This window comes from Lampetra planeri, chromosome 11, assembly GCF_965212315.1.
Source record: "Lampetra planeri chromosome 11, kcLamPlan1.2.h2, whole genome shotgun sequence".
In the NCBI taxonomy this organism is placed as follows: Eukaryota; Metazoa; Chordata; class Hyperoartia; order Petromyzontiformes; family Petromyzontidae; genus Lampetra; species Lampetra planeri.
The window spans coordinates 812,705-832,473 of record NC_136117.1 but is presented as its reverse complement, the minus strand read 5'-3'; the positions used below and the strand labels follow the sequence as shown (position 1 = coordinate 832,473).

Genomic DNA, 19,769 nt, shown 5'->3' with positions numbered 1-19,769 from the left:
TGTGTAGAAGCCAATGTCACAAATAAATACATGTCCACACACCTTTGGATTTCTGACTGGGCTTCGCCCCGGATTTTGATGTGCTGCAAATTGACTCAACAATATCCATTTCTGTTAAAATCTATGTGGCACAAGAAATACAGAAATTAATTCACAGATCATACCCTGAAGAAACACAAATACGTTGATTAAAACATGGTACACCTTGAGCAAACAAGAAGCATAGCGGTGCAAAAGCAAAGCACATGGACCCACAACGAACTGTGTACCTCTGTATTATTTTAACAGAAAATAAGACATTACAGCACAAAAACAAACACGACACAGCACGAGCCTTTCACCAGGAACCTGCCAGTACAGGAAAATATAATGAATCCACTTATTTACTCAGTAAAGCCTGTCTGAGTCTCAAGACTCATTCCAGAAGGTCCTGCAAAGTTTTCGCAATATGGATGGTTTCTATGTGATATCCCGATTTGAGTAATTTCAGGGGGTTTTTTCTACTAATTTAGCTAATTTTAACCATGATACCAGCACACTATGGCCAACACTTTTCACATGACATCACAGGATCTTTACATTCCACTAAAATACAATTGCCGTAATAACCAGGATGGTATGCAGGAATTGAACTGGGAACCTGAGCAACAAGTGGCAAACACGCTACCGCTGGGCTGTTTCACCGGATAAGAGGCCTCCTGAAGGAACTTTAGAATTCTAATTAATTATGTGATGTCATCTTCCAGATATGCTCTGACACAAAGTGACCAAGTATTTGCTTTGACAGTTCTGAATATAAGTTTTCATCTTATTGCAAGACAGCTGTGGCACAGTTAGAATATGCATTTAAGTGGACAAATATTTTAAAATATAACAAATCAATACATTAAAGCTTTGACACACAACCTCAAATATTGAAGCAATATATTCCATTTTGGGATATACCAATATATAGTTTTGGGTGTTAAGAGTTGCTTCTTCCTGAATATTGTGCCCAGATAATGAACCTACATTTATTGAAGCCACTCTAAGCAAACGAAATTCGTATCTGACCCATGCTATGTTAAAGATGTCTGGTCATGGTCAATGTCAAAGAGTATACTAAATACCCTTTAGAGCTCGCTCTAGTGTAGGCACTTAAACCAGCAGTGGTATCAGCAAGACAATAATTGCAGGGCTGCACCTTTACTATTAACTGTGAAATGAAGGTGAATGTACCACACAGTGGCTTAGGCTGCTGTGCAGTTTGTACATTCGTACGTACAATCAGTGCATTCATTACTAACATTCTGCTGACATCGGTTACAAGGTGCTGACCTAGAATCCCAGTTGTGGTTTAGTAGCACGCTAGCAACTCCCACTTGTGTACCTGCCCAGAAGCTCAATCTAGATATCTAGGTTCACAGCATAACATATGACCACTACACCACTTCCCTTATAGGATCAAGGGGGCTGAATGTTTCTCTTTTAACGATATTGTGTGTGGACTTCTGGTGATGTCATGGCCAAGCGAGGGGCGCTTAAACGAACCTGTCTAACCCCTACCATAGTAAATAACCCTACAAGTCCAGCATACCACCTCTTTTACTCATCAAATGTGATCTTTTTTCGTAGTCTTAAGAGCTTCGAACAGGTTTGTTTTTACAAAAATAATTCTGCCTTCTGGGGCATTCTGTTAACCCTCTAGGCCTAGGGCCTTTTTGTGTGTAGTTAGAGCCTATTATGGTGAGGCGAGATGGATTTCCCTCTCCCATAACTTCATGCCTTTGGTGGAAAGGACCCCCGGGAAAAAATCCAAGGCTTCGTCCTCCCCAGTCATATTGAAGTGAGAGATTGCCAAGATAGGAATCCGAGAGCTGCTGCAAACCCTCCTGTAAAAAATGGAGCAGCAAGCTTGGCAAACTGAGGAAAACACAGCTCTCCTCCGGGTCCTGAAAGAGAGGATAAGCGGGGTCTGCGAAAGGGTGAAGAGGCAGGAGACCATCATGATAACCCTGGGATCTTCACTTAAGGAATAAAGCAAGGTGGCTAAAATGCACAAAGCCACACTGTCAGATCTCTCGGAAACCTACAACTGGACGCCAAGGGACAGGAGTGTCAACTCAATGCCTTACGAAGAGAATTGAGGACAACTCTTACCAGGGAGCCCTTATCTATGTTCTGAAACATCTACCTGAATCACTACGATCGTGGAATCTTTGGACACACAGCCTGTTAAGCTGCAGTGGATTGTTAAAGGCTACGGGGTTGGAAAGAGAGCCAGAAGAAATTTGATGGCGACCAACAACTCGAGACCTCGCGTCGTGCTGATCCTGTTCACGACCCACCACGGCGCCACTGAGGCATTAAAGGGAGCGAGGATGGCAAGAGGAAAGGGCACTTCACTTGAGGGTAATCGGGTCTTTATCATGCCCGACTTAACTGCTGCTGCACAGGGACCTGGTGGGGAGAGCTGGGATATGCTCCCAGCTGCTCTACCCAGTGAAGCTGTGACTCCACGTCAAGGGAGAAGGCTTGACTTCCTGACATGGGGCGAGGTGATGGGAAACAAGGAGGTGCAGGAGTTTCGGCAGGGCCTGAAAGGGAATGGAGGACAACTGGTGATCAGGAGGCCTTTTAAGGGCCGGGGTCGAGCATGGACCAGTGGTCGAGACCCAAACCTTGGCTAGGTCGGGTCAGTTAGCCTCCCCTAGGGCACCCTTAACCGGAGGATCCAGAGCCCGTAGCCCCAGTGATAGGGCATGTCAGCCCGGAGGCTATACCTCCCCAGGTAGTGGGAGTAAAGGGGGGCCTTTCTGTTAAGAGTTACAATAAACCGTGTTGCCTCTAAAGACAACGTCTCCCATCTCCGTGGAACCCACTACATTTGCAGAGAGCATCAGGATGAGTCAGCAGATCTCGGGAGTATAGTAAAAAACAAACTTAACCTGATCACAATTACACATTTGGAGGCCTCAATCCCTGCCTTTCTGGCCTAAGCCTTAGTAAGGGAATACAGAGGTGCTTCAGGATACAAATTAATTGTAACTAAATCGGAGTTGATGCCCCTATCACCTGTGTCCCCCAAGCCCCCAGAGGGATTGGTACCCTTCAAGTGGACGCCAGCTCACATCAAATACCTCGGCATTGATTCCTTCCTCTTTGGCGCTGCTTTTCTGGAAGAATTCCCCCCCCCCCCTTGCTCCAGGAGATTGGTGATTCCCTGTCCACGTGGGCAGATGTCTACATCTTTCTTTATAATAGGATGCATCTGATTAAGATGCTGATTCTCCTTAAACTCCTTTTTTACCTGCAGATGGTTCCTCCCAACATTCCAAGGTCTTTTTTAAAGCACTCCATTCCCAAATCTCATCTTTCATCTGGAATCGAAAACTGTGCGGCAAAGGAAGGCAGCCTGGATCTATTTGATTTTCTGAAATGTTATAGGGCAGTAGCTCTGCAAAGCATAAAACGCTGGTTCGACCCTACAAAAGCCAAGACTGGTAAACGGTGGGAAGAGGATTCTGCAAGCGCATGCTCTCTCGCTGGCTTTTCCCTAGCTTTGGCAAGAGACAAGCCTAAGGGGATTAAGCCGGTGTGGGCAGTCATTGTGATGCTATGGATATGTCGAGATAGGTGCATCTCTTTCCAGGTTCCTCTCCATAGAAGATCCTCACTGTGGGGAAACCCAACACTGAAAGTGGGGGGTAAAGAGATTAGGTGGGCTATTTTGGATGAATTCGGAAATAGTTGGAGATCTCCGGGCCAGGTTGGGTAGTGTGTTGTCTTTTAATCAGGTGCAGGGCAAGTACAATATTCTACGGTTGCACTTTTTTAGAAATTTTCAGATTAGAGACGCCATCACCAAAGCCCCAGGTAAAAACCTGAATGCTTCGTTGCACCCAATCACAGATTGGTTGAAAATACCAAAAACTAAATATAGGTTAGCAGAGCCTTATTGTCTAATGGATGATGAGAGTGCACTTACCAGACTTATTACTATGAAACTTTGTAGCATGCTAATGCCTTACGTTATCCCCCAACAAGACAATTGGACCCAAATCTGGCGACCTAAAATTGGCCCAAGAGCATTAACGTTGAGGCGTATCCAGTTTAAATGTATGGTGCTTACATGACCAATGAGAGAAGAGCAAAATTCGTGGACATTTCCCCCGGGATTGCCCCAGATGTCCTCCGGACATGGTCCAATCGTCTTTCCACACCTTCTGGCTATACTCAGACATAATTAAACTTTATAGGGACATTATTAACATGTTCAATAAGATCTGTGGCACCAATCTCTCCTCTTCAGTCGAAATCAATCTAAAACCTGCCGCTGTCGAAACATCAGCATGCCGCCTTATTATAAACCATCAACGTTACGGCCAGGAAGGACATTTTTGACAATTGAAAAGACTATGAACTCCCCTCATGGATACAATGGCATGATACTTAAGTGAAAATCTTAAAACCGAAGAGTGGGAGTTTAAAGCAGATGGTCCCCACTTTTACAGAGCCTAAATGAGGCACATGCAGGGACAAGGTTTGGTGGAGGGGATTGGTGTCCTTGTGGGACTGACCCCCATTTCTGGAAACTAGCAGGAGCGTATTATAGCTCAGAGGGACGTAAGTTTACAAGCTCACAAGTCACATGTTAATTATTTAACTTGTGTTTTATTACATGCCTTTCCCTTTTTCCCCCCTGCGTCTCCATCCCCACCCCCTCTCTCTCACACCCCCCTTCTTCCCTTTTATGTCTGTTATCTTCTTCCCCCATATAAACTTTCACTTATCTGGTAGAGGCTCCCCACCTAGGTGGTGCATCTATCTCAGGCTTTTGTTGGCGGAATTTATGTTCCCCCATTCTTGTACTGTGATCGGTGCCTCGTACCGGGCTCGCATTGAGTTGAAATGAAACAAAATATATTGTGTATGTGTGGGTAGTGCTGACCGTTAAGGATTCTTCCATGTAGTTATACAGAATGACCCGTATTTCCGTTTGCTCGCCTCGTTTCACCGAGTAGGGCAAGTGAAGTTTGATGAAGAAATCTTTGGTAGAAACCAATAACAATGGGTCCGCCAGACACACTCCTAAAACCACAGAAACACGCACAGTGCAGATGACCCCGAAACAAGCTGTCAGAAATATGTATGAGTGGTATACCATGCACATTATAATGATAAATATTTGTGTTTTATTGAGCACCCCTTAATGTGGAGTGTCTCAAAGTGCTTTACATTCACATCAGAGACTTACATCTCAAATTTTGACAAGGGCGGTTAGCCCTGTGTGGCATTAGTCTGCTATTAGAGGGGTATTATTTCCACGTGTAATCCCAATTGAGTAAGTTGTAGTGTAATTTTTAGTACTTGGTAAATTTGAACCGTGATGCCAACACACAATGGTCTACTCATTTTAGAATGTGGTTACGGGATCTCAACGCCCTAGTGAAGCAAACAGCATGTAATACATGATTATTTCACCCCCCTGCCTGCCAGATTGGAACCACAAACCACTACAACAAGTGGTAAATGCGCTACTGCTGGGTCATGTCAATGGGCCACATGCGTCGACAAGCCCACTATCATGCCACATCCGGGCTGCACCCCCAAACATGCCGTGGTTATGCCCATCCTCCTGCTACAGTTCACCAGTCTCAGACAGCAACCGCTCGTGTAGAGCGAACCCGGCACGAGGGAAAAAGTCTGTCAGAAAATGAAAGGTTAAGGCCACGGCTCTGCTAAGGCTTAGCTCTAGCTCAAATGAGCTGGCTCAAAGCCATGCTTAACTTTATTTTGTTAAGCTAAGCCACATGATTTGCTGAGCTGCTCATGTGTCTCTGAAAGCAACTCAGTGGCTCACGTCTGAGCTGAACCATTGGAAGGCAAGCCAGAGCTGCAACTAAGAATTAAGACCTCAGTCTGAATTTTTACAGTTGGCTTCATAATTTAGCTCAATTTGGCCCAAAATAATATGAATGAGCACACAAAGGAATACACGTACCTCTAGTTTTAGAGATGCTTATGGCCTGCATGTTCCAGGTGGTTATAGTATCTGGTAATTGTAATCTAATCTGAGGATGTTTTCTAAAAATAAAAGACAGTGGATAAGTTATTTACACAGTCTATATAACGTCTTGATTAGAGAGATAATTTGGGTAATTTTAGATTCCAAATTTGGATTCATTCAGAACTCATAAACATGGTGGTAAAGTTACTATGATTCACAATAAAATTTTGAGTAAGGTGATATAATTATCTGACCAAATTGTGTCATTAAGACCCTCCACCACCAAACAAAGCCTCATAGTCACGTGCACAAGCGTTCAATTATGTTTCATTTATTATAGTTTCTGATTACAGTGTAAGTTGCATAACAATTCTCAGACCCAAAGTTATCAGTGATATATGCAACAATTTGTTTTAAGCTGCGCCAAGCATCTTCAGGTCAAAAACTAGGAATTCAGAATAACCACATCACCTGAGATGGCCTCTTAAATATATATATATCATAACTTTACAGGAACATCCAATTAAATGTAAACTGAACATTATCCATAAGAAATTAATGCATTATAGTTTTATTCCAATTCATCTAGGTCAATAATTTCCATTATATGTGTAGTGAGTTCAACTGAGTCGCAGACGTTGTCTTGGGAGCAACAATTTTTTTTAACTAACAACACAACATAACGTCACCTACACTCGGGTGGTGACCGCCCATCTAACCACACTATGGGAGAACTAGACACGGTCCCGCTATCCTGGTCCGGACCACAAGCTGGGTCCCAGACCACGTGGCTAGAGGCTTCTTCAACCCGACACGGATCTTCCCTTCACCAACAGGCAAGAACCCCAGGGCTGGCTCCGCCTCTCGCCCCGTCCATCTTCTCGATGTCTCTAGCTCTTTCCCCAAGGCTCCCCGAGAGCTCTTCTATACCACATGACCATCCATTGGGCCCCCTCCACCGGTGGCCCCCCTCCAATATCATCCAGTCACATGTCGGCAGGTCAACCAGCATATCACGACCCAACGTAACCCTGGCTGGCTGACACTCTCTCTCACTCCCTCACCAGAAGCCCGCACCGCACACTGTCCGTGGTGTCCCCGTGCTAACCAGAGCTCAACCAAATCCCCCGCTAGGACTGGTACTGCGCCCAGTATCCAGGCTGCACATAATGACAACATAATATCCGCCGTGGCCTCGCAGGTCCGGCACCACACAGTAACATTCCCAGTCACTACATATGTATTATTAATTGTAACTCCTCGACCTACGCTTTGAGGCAAGGCGAGACTTACCCGTTTGCAGGAATTTTGTATTTATTCCAACCCCAGCTTTGAGGAAAGTATGACCTCATATTAACTTCATCTTCATTCATCAAGTCCAATTCCATAAAATCATCTGAAAGTAAAAGCAAGTAATGTCATATTCTTTACACATTTAAAGTACAAGAACACGTACAAATGTTAAGTACAATTTACAACTACGATGGTCAAATTCATGAAACAAACAGACAGACATCATTCTATCTTTCAAACAAGCACTGAAAATAGACAAAACTCTTTTTGGGGAAAAATACTAAGTTTAATGACAAAAAGCCTAACGTCACAATGTAAATTCCACTTGAACAGGGAAAGAAAGCTGAAATTAACATCTATATGTTGAAAATATTCCAATCCAATGCCTGTAGCTACTACTATTTTTATTTTATCAGATAAGGTGTATATAGCTCTTTTTCAGAAGCGACCTGGCCACAAATGACCATTCACAAAGTGTCTCATCATATAGAAATGTATAGCAGCCAAATACTCTAAAAGCATGTTTCTAAATTTGGAGGGAAAAACCGGTGGGCCCAGAGATAAATCCACACGATCAAGGCGAGAACATGCAAACTCCAAATATACAGGCATCAGGATTTTAATCAAACCCACGACCTCCTTTATACCAGGTGAGGTAGTTAACATCCTGCCACTATGGCATATAGCAACACCTCAGTGAGTCTCAAGACTCTTTCAGGAGGGTCCTGCCAAGTTTTCGTAGTTAGGGCAATGTTGCTGCTGTATGTATACAAAATTAGTAATTTGTGGGTAAATTTTTAGCATTCGGATGTTTTGGCCAATAGCAGTTACAATGTATGTGTTTTAGCTATGGGAGGAAACCGGAGAACTGGGAGAAACCCATGTAGACCAGGGTGAAAACACACAAACTCCACGCACTCACTTTCACACTGCACAACAGGGTGGGAACATAAAAACTCCACGTACTCACTTTCACTCTGCACAAAAGGGGGAGAACATACAAACTCCACTCACACGCTTTCAGTCTGCAGAACAGGGTAAGAACATTAAAACTCCATTCACACAATTTCACTCTGTAGAACAGGGGGAAAATATATAAACTTCACATGACACAATCACTGCAGAACCACTGCCAACACAGCAGCAGCACCCCAATTCGTCTTGCATGATATGTGTTCTAGGTTTACATGGATCAACCGATAATGCAGATCATTGAGTGTTGACTATTAAAAAAAATAAGTTTCAAGCTTATAATTGAACAATGATAAGAGAACGAGTTTCTACCTCACTGCACTTGATGAATTAACGGCAAAGCAGTCAGGGTGACTGATGATGCTACGCCCACTGTGCACCCACCGACTCACTCCAGCCACTCGCCCACCGATGGTCAGTCACCTCCTTATCACTCTTCGATCGCTGCTACCATGATAGATGTTCCCATGAACTTCGCCCATTTATTCCTCCACCTATGTTGAGGACTCGGTCTACCAGACTGACCGTTTTCTATCATCCACACTGTGTTCAACCACCACACTGCAGATCACAACACGCTCACTCACCACACTTCAGGTCACAACACTGCTCTTTCTGCTTCTTCCCTCGCACTGCTCCATTTGGAATTCCTTCAAATCTTTATATTTCGAATCAGTTATAATCTTGCTCAATACGAAAAGAAACATGTTTGTGAACTATTTTCTATTACAACTTTGGTAGTGCTTTTAGGGGCCAGCTGTTTAAGGTTTTTGGCATTTGGATCTGGGCTCAGTAAACTTTTTTTAAGTGCTCATAGAGTACACTAGTGTTCTTGAAACTGTCACTAAAATGTGCAATGGAAGCCGGCGTGTTTTGGCATGCGTGGATCTTACTCCGCCTCAAAACGGTCTGGACACCGATGCTTTCGGATTTCCTGTACTCTTCTGCTTTCTTGCAACACTGAAGAAAGGCATCAACACATTCCTTTGGGCCTGTGACATGCTTCAGCCGTTCTTCACATCCCTGGCCAGTGGGGCTCATCTTCAAACCATCCACGCAGCATTTGCGAAATTCTTGAGTGTATTTTTCCGCTAGAAAAATGTTAAGTTACAATTACAAGCATGCAATGGAGTTTTTAGGTTTTAGGCACAGCCCTGAAATTGTATACTGATGTTCGCTGATGGAAAGACCTCCATTTGACAGAGCTCTAGAGAGACCCTCAAGAGGATATGTTGGCATACTCTTCCACACTAACCAGGCATGTTTAAATATGATTACACATTGATATTATTACTCGTGAACATTTTAAAAGTATTTTGGAAGAAACCTGCAATTTGTTTGGCATGCTGACTTGCACTGCTTGGCAGTATAATGTCTGGAAGTGGGCATGGTAATAAAGTGTTTGGGTTCAAACAATAACATTACTCACGATTATCCACATATATACAGAATCGTATATCGAAAATGCCACATTACACTGCATTATTATGTATGACTAGTATGCTTTATTGCCCAGGCCAACCTCATTGAGTCCCAAGACTCATTTCAGGTGTACCAGCCACTTCACCTAATTTTAAATATGGTTTTCTCCCCACCCCTCCTTGCTGGGAAGTCATTAAAATTGTTGTCCTGGTGAAAAATGCATCTCATACCTTCCCTCCTGATCTGCAACATTGAGAGCTGTCTTCGTTTTCTTGAGGGCACTTTTGGGCACCCGATTTCTGCATAGAAGCATTTCAATGAGAATGTAATTATACAGTAAAACACTTTCATTGTGTAATATTGTGACATTCCACATGTGTTAATTACAACGTAAATTTTTTTTTGAAAACATTGTTAATGTTCACATTATGAAGCTACATTTCAAACCTTGGGAACTGCAAAGAGCACGTTTAATACATTGTAATGTAATGCCACCCAACACGTCATACACCAAAAGCCACCAACCAGTTTGGGGAATCTTCTTATTCACCTGGCTGATGTTGGTTAAGAGCAACAACTATACTTTTACACTGAGGTGCTTGAGCCAGATAAATGCGTCAGAAGTAGCAGAGTATATTTCAGTGATGATGCCTCCTTTGTATTTGTGAATAGAACATTGAGTCAATATATATTCAATGGTCTGTTCTGGGTGATCCCAGCCACACACAGGAGAGTTTTTAACTTTCCATTTGTGCATCAAGTATCCGCACCTTCTGCCATGTTTTGTGCAGAGGATGCAGTTTCTGGTTTGTGGCTCAGAAGATTTGCGGAAGTCAAGGATCTCCTGCATGCCGTCTTTCAAGAGAACTCCATTCGGCTTTCCAAGCATCATCACGGTTGAAGGTTTAGCATCTTGCATAACTTCAGACGGTGGTGAGGGATGTTTTTAAGATCTTGGTTGATAGGGAGACCTATGTTATCCACATTTCTCTAGAATTCTCAGAGGGTTGTGGCATCGCGGGGAATAAATGGGGAAGTGATGAATGACAAGACGAAAAGCCAGAGTCTTGGGATCGAATTGAGGCTTCCAGTGATGCACAATAGCATTGCAGTGTTCAGTTGGACATCATAAAGTTGAGTGTGGTTACTTCTGATCCAAATCGATGCTGCACAAGATTCAGCTGCGCAGTATACAAGGGCCTTTGCTATTGTCTGTAGCACCGATGCAGATGCTCCTCAGCTTGTGTTTGCCAGTTTCTGGACCAGGTTGACCCGACGTACAGTCCAGATTCACTCCTCGATAGTGGGGTCATGTTGCACAGTATTTAGGGTATATTTATAGTATGATACCCTATCAATATACAAAGCAGTGACCATTGCATTTTGTGGTTTTGACTTGAGCCTCAATTTTTGAAAATAACCCTACATGGACTCTATGTAATTTAAGGTGGCTGCTTGTGCTGTCAGGGTAAGGTCATCCATACATGCAAATTTGCACTACTTTGGTGGCAGCATGTCACTCGTATAGACACTGCAGAGCATTTGCATGAGTACTGAGCCTTGTGGCAGTCTGTTTACTGTCACCGAAATGATGGTCCTATGTTAGCCATTGGGAAATTAAGGAGTATTTTGCAGGAGGCATAAAGCACGATTTCGCTTTGATCTTTGGAAACTATGGCAATGTCTGGGTTGTAGTCATATTTACAGTGAGCTGAGTTAGACAGTTGCTCGCTCTTTGTTATCGAAGACCGGTTGCAGATCTACGGCAGACGTCCAGTCTTTGAGGTCTTTTCCATCGGCTTAATTTTCTCTATAGTCCCACAGATTGTGGTGGCTGTTAAAGTCACCAATGTATAGACCCTCAATGTTGAATTTGAGGACCTATCTGAAAGTGTGTTTGGGGCCCTGGAAAAGAAGGCCGTTATGGTGGCTTGAGTTGTTGTTGCTCCAGAAACCGGGAGATCGTTGAATCAATGTTTGGCCACCGGGTTGATGGAATGAGTCGTGATTTCTCACTTAACAGAGTGGGCGGAGTGAAGGCTGCCATCTTCCACTCCAATGATTATACGCAACTCCCGTTATTCTTCATGGCATGTCCACACATTCACATGGTACGACTCCACTTTAAAATGGTAGGATAAAACCATCAGCATGCAAGACGGGCCGATCAATTCAGCATCACAGCACAAGTCGCCAGCACAGTGGTGTGCAAGATGGTTCAGCCATTGAAATTACCAATCAATTATTTCCTGACCCACTAATAAAAAAATATTGAAAACATGAATAGACTAAAATGTTTATTCCACAGAATATCCCATTTATCCAATTACCCCGCTAGTTATCCAGGGATATCTGCGGTACATAAGTAACAAGAACACCCATCATACTCATACTAAACAGAGGAACAGGCAACATCAGAACAAAATGTGTTGGAGATAAAGGTATAATAACGTGTAAATAACAAATATTTACCAAATTAGCCAAATAAACTGTCATATTGCATCAAAAATATAAATACAGTACAGGCATACCTCCCCAAACGTGTGTTTCAGCTATACACTGTTACTCAATGAGATCTGTTTTCCGGAACACGCGGTGATGTTTCGACTTTACAAGGTTTGACCCGTCAAAAATAAGTGCCTGGTGCATTTGTACTGTACACTGTACTATATATGATGCGGATTAATATCTTGTCACCATCGTCCCTCCCTAACACGCATGTTTTCTAAACATTTTTAACAAGGCCCCTTTAAACGTAAAAGTAGTGATTGTAGTGAGAAAAATAAAATAAAATGTATGATTTTACTACAGAAAGAGCTGTTGTTAGGCTTGCGAGAAGTGAGAGTGCTGCAGCCATTGGAAGGTAATTTGGCGTGAATGAATCGACTGTGATAACGATTAAGAAATCAGAGGACAAGATAAGGGCCAGTGTTTCTACTGGCACCCCAGCGAGTGCTAACGTGTATTTTGTTGTTCGACGTGATTTATTAATAGAGAAAATGGAAAGGACCTTCAATTTGTGGATAAAAGATCAGACACAATGTGCCTCTCAATGGTGCAGTGGTAAAGTAGAAGCCTAGCCACCTTCATGAATATTTTTTGAAATAAATTAAAGATGAAAGGGTAATAGTACCTCTAAATTCTGGGCCAGTAGACAGGTTTGAGAATAAAGAGAATAAGGTTTGAGAATAAAAAAAGATTCGTCCTACGTAATGTGAAGTTACTTGGGGAATCTGCATCGGCTGACTATGAGGCCACAAAGAACATCCCAAACGATATTAAACAATTATCGACAAGGGGGAGTACAAGCCTCAACAAACATTCAACGTTGTATTGGAAGAGGATGTCTAATAAAACGTTCATATATAGAAAAACGAGAAAACAGCTCATAGATTTGAGACTGCTAGAGTGAACAACTCTTGTTTTTTGTACAAATGCATTGGGGGACTTTATGATGATACCAATGATGGTGTATTGGTCTTTGAACCCCCAGGCACTAAAGGAGAAGAATAAGCAGCATATATTAGTCACTTGGAGAGCTAATCGGAAGGCGTGGGTCACCTCTCAGGTCTCTGTAGACTGATTGAACAGCTGCTTCGTTTATACTAAACAGAGGAACAGGCAACATCAGAACAAAATGTGTTGGAGATAAAGGTAAAATAACGTGTAAATAACAAATATTTACCAAATTAGCAAAATAAACTGGCATATTGCATAAAAAATATAAATACAGTACAGGCATACCTCCCCAAACGTGTGTTTCAGCTATACACTGTTACTCAATGAGATCTGTTTTCCGGAACACGCGGTGATGTTTCGACTTTACAAGGTTTGACCCGTCAAAAATAAGTGCCTGATGCATTTGTACTGTACACTGTACTATATATGATGCGGATTCATATCTTGTCACCATCGTCCCTCCCTAACACGCATGTTTTCTAAACATTTTTAACAAGGCCCCTTTAAACGTAAGAGTAGTGATTGTAGTGAGAAAAATAAAATTAAATGTATGATTTTACTACAGAAAAAGCTTGTTGTTAGGCTTGCGAGAAGTGAGAGTGCTGCAGCCATTGGAAGGTAATTTGGCGTGAATGAATCGACTGTGATAACGATTAAGAAATCAGAGGACAAGATAAGGGCCAGTGTTTCTACTGGCACCCCAGCGAGTGCTAAAGTGTATTTTGTTGTTCGACGTGATTTATTAATAGAGAAAATTAAAAGGACCTTCAATTTGTGGATAAAAGATCAGACACAATGTGCCTCTCAATGGTGCAGTGGTAAAGTAGAAGCCTAGCCACCTGCATGAATATTTATTGAAATAAATTTAAGATGAAAGGGTAATAGTACCTCTAAATTCGGGGCCAGTAGACAGGTTTGAGAATAAAGAGAACAAGGTTTGAGAATAAAAAAAGATTCGTCCTACGTAATGTGAAGTTACTTAGGGAATCTGCATCGGCTGACTATGAGGCCACAAAGAACATCCCAAACGATATTAAACAATTATCGACAAGGGGGAGTACAAGCCTCAACAAACATTCAACGTTGTATTGGAAGAGGATGTCTAATAAAACGTTCATATCTAGAAAAACGAGAAAACAGCTCATAGATTTGAGACTGCTAGAGCGAACAACTCTTGTTTTTTGTACAAATGCATTGGGGGACTTTATGATGATACCAATGATGGTGTATTGGTCTTTGAACCCCCGGCACTAAAGGAGAAGAATAAGCAGCATATATTAGTCACTTGGAGAGCTAATCGGAAGGCGTGGGTCACCTCTCAGGTCTCTGTAGACTGATTGAACAGCTGCTTCGTTTACAAGGTTGAAAAGTACTGAAGAAATCAATATTTATCTTACAAGATTATTTTTGTCATTGATAATTATGCACCAGGCCAACCCCAGATCATACAATTTGCTCATCCAGATGTGAATGTGCCTCCCAACACAATGACTCTCTTGCGGCCACTTGACCAAGGGGTTAAAGCCACGTTCAAGTTATATTATACACGCAGAACATTCCAGGACATAATTAATACATTAGAAAGGGATCCTTCTGCCACTGTTGGTGATTGTTGGAAGGACTATAACACAGCCAAATGCATCACTAACATCAATGAGTCAATAGATGACATCAAAGGTTCCAATCTGTATGTGTTCTGGGGGAAATTGCTGCTGGACATTGTCAAACACTTCAATGGCTTCCCGACCGTCTCTGGTGAAGTTAAAAAGATCATCACTTTGGCCAGAAATATTGGAGGGTAAGGGTTTGTGTGCAGTCGCACACAAATGAGCTCACGGAGGAAGATCTGGAAGACCTGATATAATCAGCTGAATAACCATCCGATGAGAATGAAGAGGATGAAGAGCCACTTCCTCGGTGTCAGATTACAATAAAGGCATTATCCGAGTGCTTTTTGTGATTTGAAGCAATAGATTAAGTAAATAACATCGACTCTTTCATGAAGAGAAGCATACAATTTAAGAGAAATGTGAAAGCTGCATTACAACTCTAGAGAGCCATCTATAGAAGTCCCCAATTGATAGCTAAACAAACGTCCATTCTCTTCGGTTCTTTCGGTAAAGTCACGTAGGTAGAAATAAAATAAAACAAATCACGACGTTTCAATTACAACACAAGCAATCTTCATCAGGTGCTTGTGTTGCGATTGAAACGTTGTGATTTGTTTTATTTTATTTCTACCTATGTGACTTTACCGAAAAAAACACAGAGTATGGATTCCTGCAGTCACGAAAGCTTCAAACGTCCATTGCCTGCATTTTTCTAAGGCAGACCCCACCATAAGAAGCACGCAACCTCAGTCAGCCCCACCATCAACACCATCTTCGCAACACTCAGCCTCACCTACGGTACGCCTATCAGCTCTCGAGCCAGCTCTCCCTCTCATCCTCCATTTCAACACTCTCCTGAATGCTCCCAGGGGTCTCAACTGACCCTGATGATGACCTTGGAGAGAATGTCTCTCAGCACCGTGAACCTCCTTCAACAGACCCCCACCAACATGTTCACCCCATCGTCATTTATCATTAGTAAATAAAATCAGCTTCACTTTGATTTAATTCTATGTCCTCATATATTTATTTTATTTACATGTGCTGTGTGTCTGTTTTAAAACATTTTAAGTGATACCAAGTGAATAAAAGTAACTTAGAATGAGTTAAACAAAGAGAGAGGTCATAATTGCGGACCCATGAATGCAAACCTATTTTTCCACGTGGTCTATTTTTTGTCAAAAGCACCTTTGCCCAACACAGCATTTTCCAGGAACGTGGCCTCTGCGTTCGTTGAGGTTTGTTTGTGCACCAAAGGCTAAAATAAAATAAAAAGTAAACTCTATGTGAGAATGTTTAGTTTCACGAATACCCACCGGATCGATCTGGAGTTTTAAAGCCCTTGCTGGTGATCAGAGCCAAGCCTGCGTCCGAGAAGACGCCCTGTGCTCCCGCGCCACCCTCTGCTGTGCAGCCTGTGTCGAACGTCTCCATTGCCTTCCATACCTTCACATCCACATCAAAGATCCCCCATATAGTCTTTAACAGACTGTTGAGGCAAGTTATATTGTCTAGAGCCTATGAAGGCTGGAACGGTACACAATTGGGTGGTGCGTTGTCAGCACCATGCCCGGCTGCCTTCGTTCCTTAAGTGGCGATGTATTACACACCACACTAGGTACTCATTTGAAACTGGGTCAACTGAGGGGAAACCCAGGACTGATTCAGATAATCGTCACTGGTGCACTAACTACTGAGCCACCACTCCTCCAACATCCACACTACTGCAATGTAATATTGGATTATGATGCTTTTTACCCAGGAAGACCTCACTGAGTCTCAAGACTCAATGTTTGCAGTATGAGGATGATGTTGCTATGTTTAATCCAAATTGACCAATTTGCATGTCATTTTTCTGCATTGGAATGTTGTGGCCAATACCAGTTACATTGTATGTATTTTTCTTAAGTGAGTAATCCCAACAATCCAGAGGAAACCCATGCAGAACAGGGACAGAACATACAAACTCCACACAGAAAAGCAACCGAGTCGGGAATTAAACCCAGGATTTCTTGCTATGCAAGTATTATCACTGTGTCACCCTGCCACCTACACTTGACCCCAATCGCTGTGATAATTATATCAACAAATAGAATGTCATCATCATCATCACTAGTACATATGGTATTTTGTGCCATTCTTATAGCGTGAAGCTGTCATGAAAGCGGTTTCACAGACAATCTTCAGCCATTTCACGGTCTGGGGTGATGTTGCTGTGTGTAATCCCAATTTCCGGTGTTATTCTTTGAATTTGACACATTTGGACCGTGGCCCGAGCACACAGTGGCTTAATAATTTCAAATTATGTCAAGGGATCTTAACATCCCTGGCAAAGCAGATAACACGTATTTTTTTATAGGTAATACACACCGCAGTATTGACCAAGGCAGCCAGCTGGGTTAGAATTGCAAATTTCTGCAACAAGCAGCAAACGTGCTACTGCTGGGCCATGTCACCACCCCCTACAATATCGGACTGTCGAGTATTGTAGCTCTGTGCACAAGTTGTCAGATGGAGTCAGAGGAAACAGAGCTCGTATTAGGCTATAACTGGGAATTGACTGAGGGATCGTGGCCATTTTTAAATCCTTTATATTAAGTTCACTTGCTTGCTTGCTTGCGCGCTTATGCGCTTACGACCGTGCAAATCTTTCGGTCGTTTTTTAACCCACTTCCCGTGATCCAATCGAGCTGACATTTTGCACACAGACTCGTTGTGCGTGACAATTTATTTTCGTGAAAATTTTTTTCCTAAATTTTACACTTTTTAGGGAAAAATTAATTATATTTAATTACCAATTGCTTAATGGTGGCAGGCAATCATCTGACCCATAGGTGGCAGCCATCTCAAGCCAGAGGACGAGAGGACTCTAGCCACCACACATATAAAGGATTTATAGTGAAAAACTTTGTTTTTACGGGTACATTTTTTACTTTTAACAACCCAGTTACGGGTTGAAAGAACATTTTAATGCCGGAGCAACACATTGTATAAGGGTTAGAGTTACGGTTCCATAAAATGAATGGTTAAACCCGGTTTCTAGTTCCAGTTCAACTCTCACATCTCCATAGTCATAAATAACTCTGTCATGGAACAAATATATACTCAACGGCATAATACAGTTTTCCCTCACGGTTACAGAAAACTACTTTTTCTGTGGACTTTATCACTTTCATGCCTTGAATAATTTTAATATTCTATTATGTCTGCCAAATATTCAATAGCAATGGTTAGAAATACTGGATATCACCACAGGTGCATTACCGATTAAATGCATGCTGTTTGCTTCACGACAGGCATTAAATATACCCTCACTTCATTCGAAATGAGTAGGGTATTGTGTGCTATTCTCATTGGACAAATGTTTAGAATTACCAACAAAATACTCAATTGGGATTACATATAGCTACATCACCCACTATTGACAGACTATATCCATCTGTGAACACTGCTCCCCTCCCTTCACGATAGACATATGCATTAAGAATAGCACGAACACCAAATGTACGAATGGCAGTGCCATGCAAATGTGAATACACACCCTGTCTTGTGTAAGTCGGTGTTTACGGTTGACAGCGTAGACGGCTTGATCGACAGCGAGCAGACCTACTCTGGCATCAGGTTCCCCAATCAAATCCAAAGTTAGCATGGCCTTTGGTTCCAATGTGGGGCGGCCTTTTAAAGAAAGAGACACCTGAGGAGAGAAAATATCAAACTCGTTAGGAACAAATTTTCATGACATAAAAAGTTGTCAAATATGATACGACCAGGAATATAGAGTATGGTGCAGCTGCCATTAAGTTCATGGCAACAGCAGCATTGTAGTTATCAGCCATGGTCAATTCACTCCACGAGCTCTCAGGATCCTGCAATGCAACAATCCACAGCACCAGCACGTGAACTATAGCATTACACTTTGTAGCAATATGTATTTTCGTTTATTACATTTATTATTATGTGCAATCATATATAGTCAAATAATTGTGCTGGCTCTCTTTCTGAATTCCTGGCAGGCTGGCTTGCAGGTACACTGCAGTGGTGCCACAGTGCACATTTGCGTGATTACGTCACCCACATCCGAGTGTGGAGCTGGGTTCATAAGCTCACGTTACACCTCCCTCCCTACCCACCCTCCAAATGCACGGGGTACACAATCGTATCAGGAGGGAGGGTCAGACGGACAAGAGCTTATATTGATTTCAACATTATTATCGTTGTTATGGTGCTTATTTACCCAGGAAAGTTACACTCAATTTTATAATTATGATAGGGAAAACTTTAATTGGCATGGATATATTCAGCATCTAAATATAACCACGGTTGAAGATGATGTCGAGAAGGGCATGCATATTTACTTCATATAGAGATATTCAGGTATGACGTGGGGTTCAGAAACACGCTGTCATGAACAACAACATGGAACAAAACTGAAAAGTGTGCAGAGGCACGAAAGGATGCACACTCGGCATCACATTCAGGCAAAGAAAGAGAAAGACACGGATTAGAGAACATATGCAGATTAATGACTATTCATCTCATGAAATGTATTTTCACCATCCAAAAGGTGTATATGTAATAATTATACACACGTCTGTATACGTACTCTTTAGTTATTTCGGTAAAGTCACGTAGGTATAAAATAAATAAATAAATAAAATAATCTAAATAAATCAAATCACGACGTTTCGGAAGCAACACAAGCTTCCGTAATCAGGTGGGACAGCCACAGCAAGAAACAAATTGCTGTAGTGGGCAAAAAAAGAGCTGCTTGTGACAAGACATTATATAAGGTAAGAGGAGGGGAGGAGCCAGGGAGGAGAGATGGAGAGGGTGGGGGGGTGTGGAGTAGGCGGGGGGGGGCTCTGCCAACTGTGGAGTTAACACTGCTGGTATGACATAATGCCGGAGCTGGGCCTGGGGGGTAGAAGGCTGAAGAAACTTGAGATGAAACTGGAGATGCGGGTATGAAAGCAAACTATAAAGCAATAAAGATTTTACCTGGTGAATAACATCCTTCCAGTGAT

At 42.3% G+C, this 19,769-nt stretch overlaps 1 protein-coding gene across 2 annotated transcripts in view; it reads right to left on the bottom strand.

Moving 5' to 3' along the window:
- LOC144721415 (complement C3-like) overlaps positions 1-19,769 on the bottom strand; it is a 161,501-nt gene that overhangs the window by 79,747 nt on the left and 61,985 nt on the right. For both annotated transcript variants that reach the window (XM_078599031.1, XM_078599032.1), the window contains 8 exons: positions 18,287-18,439; positions 16,062-16,191; positions 9,907-9,975; positions 9,148-9,345; positions 7,283-7,385; positions 5,984-6,066; positions 4,931-5,070; positions 43-121 (listed from right to left, as the gene is read on the bottom strand). In XM_078599031.1, coding sequence (XP_078455157.1) covers positions 43-121; positions 4,931-5,070; positions 5,984-6,066; positions 7,283-7,385; positions 9,148-9,345; positions 9,907-9,975; positions 16,062-16,191; positions 18,287-18,439 — 955 coding nt within the window. The remainder of the gene's footprint in view (positions 1-42; positions 122-4,930; positions 5,071-5,983; positions 6,067-7,282; positions 7,386-9,147; positions 9,346-9,906; positions 9,976-16,061; positions 16,192-18,286; positions 18,440-19,769) is intronic.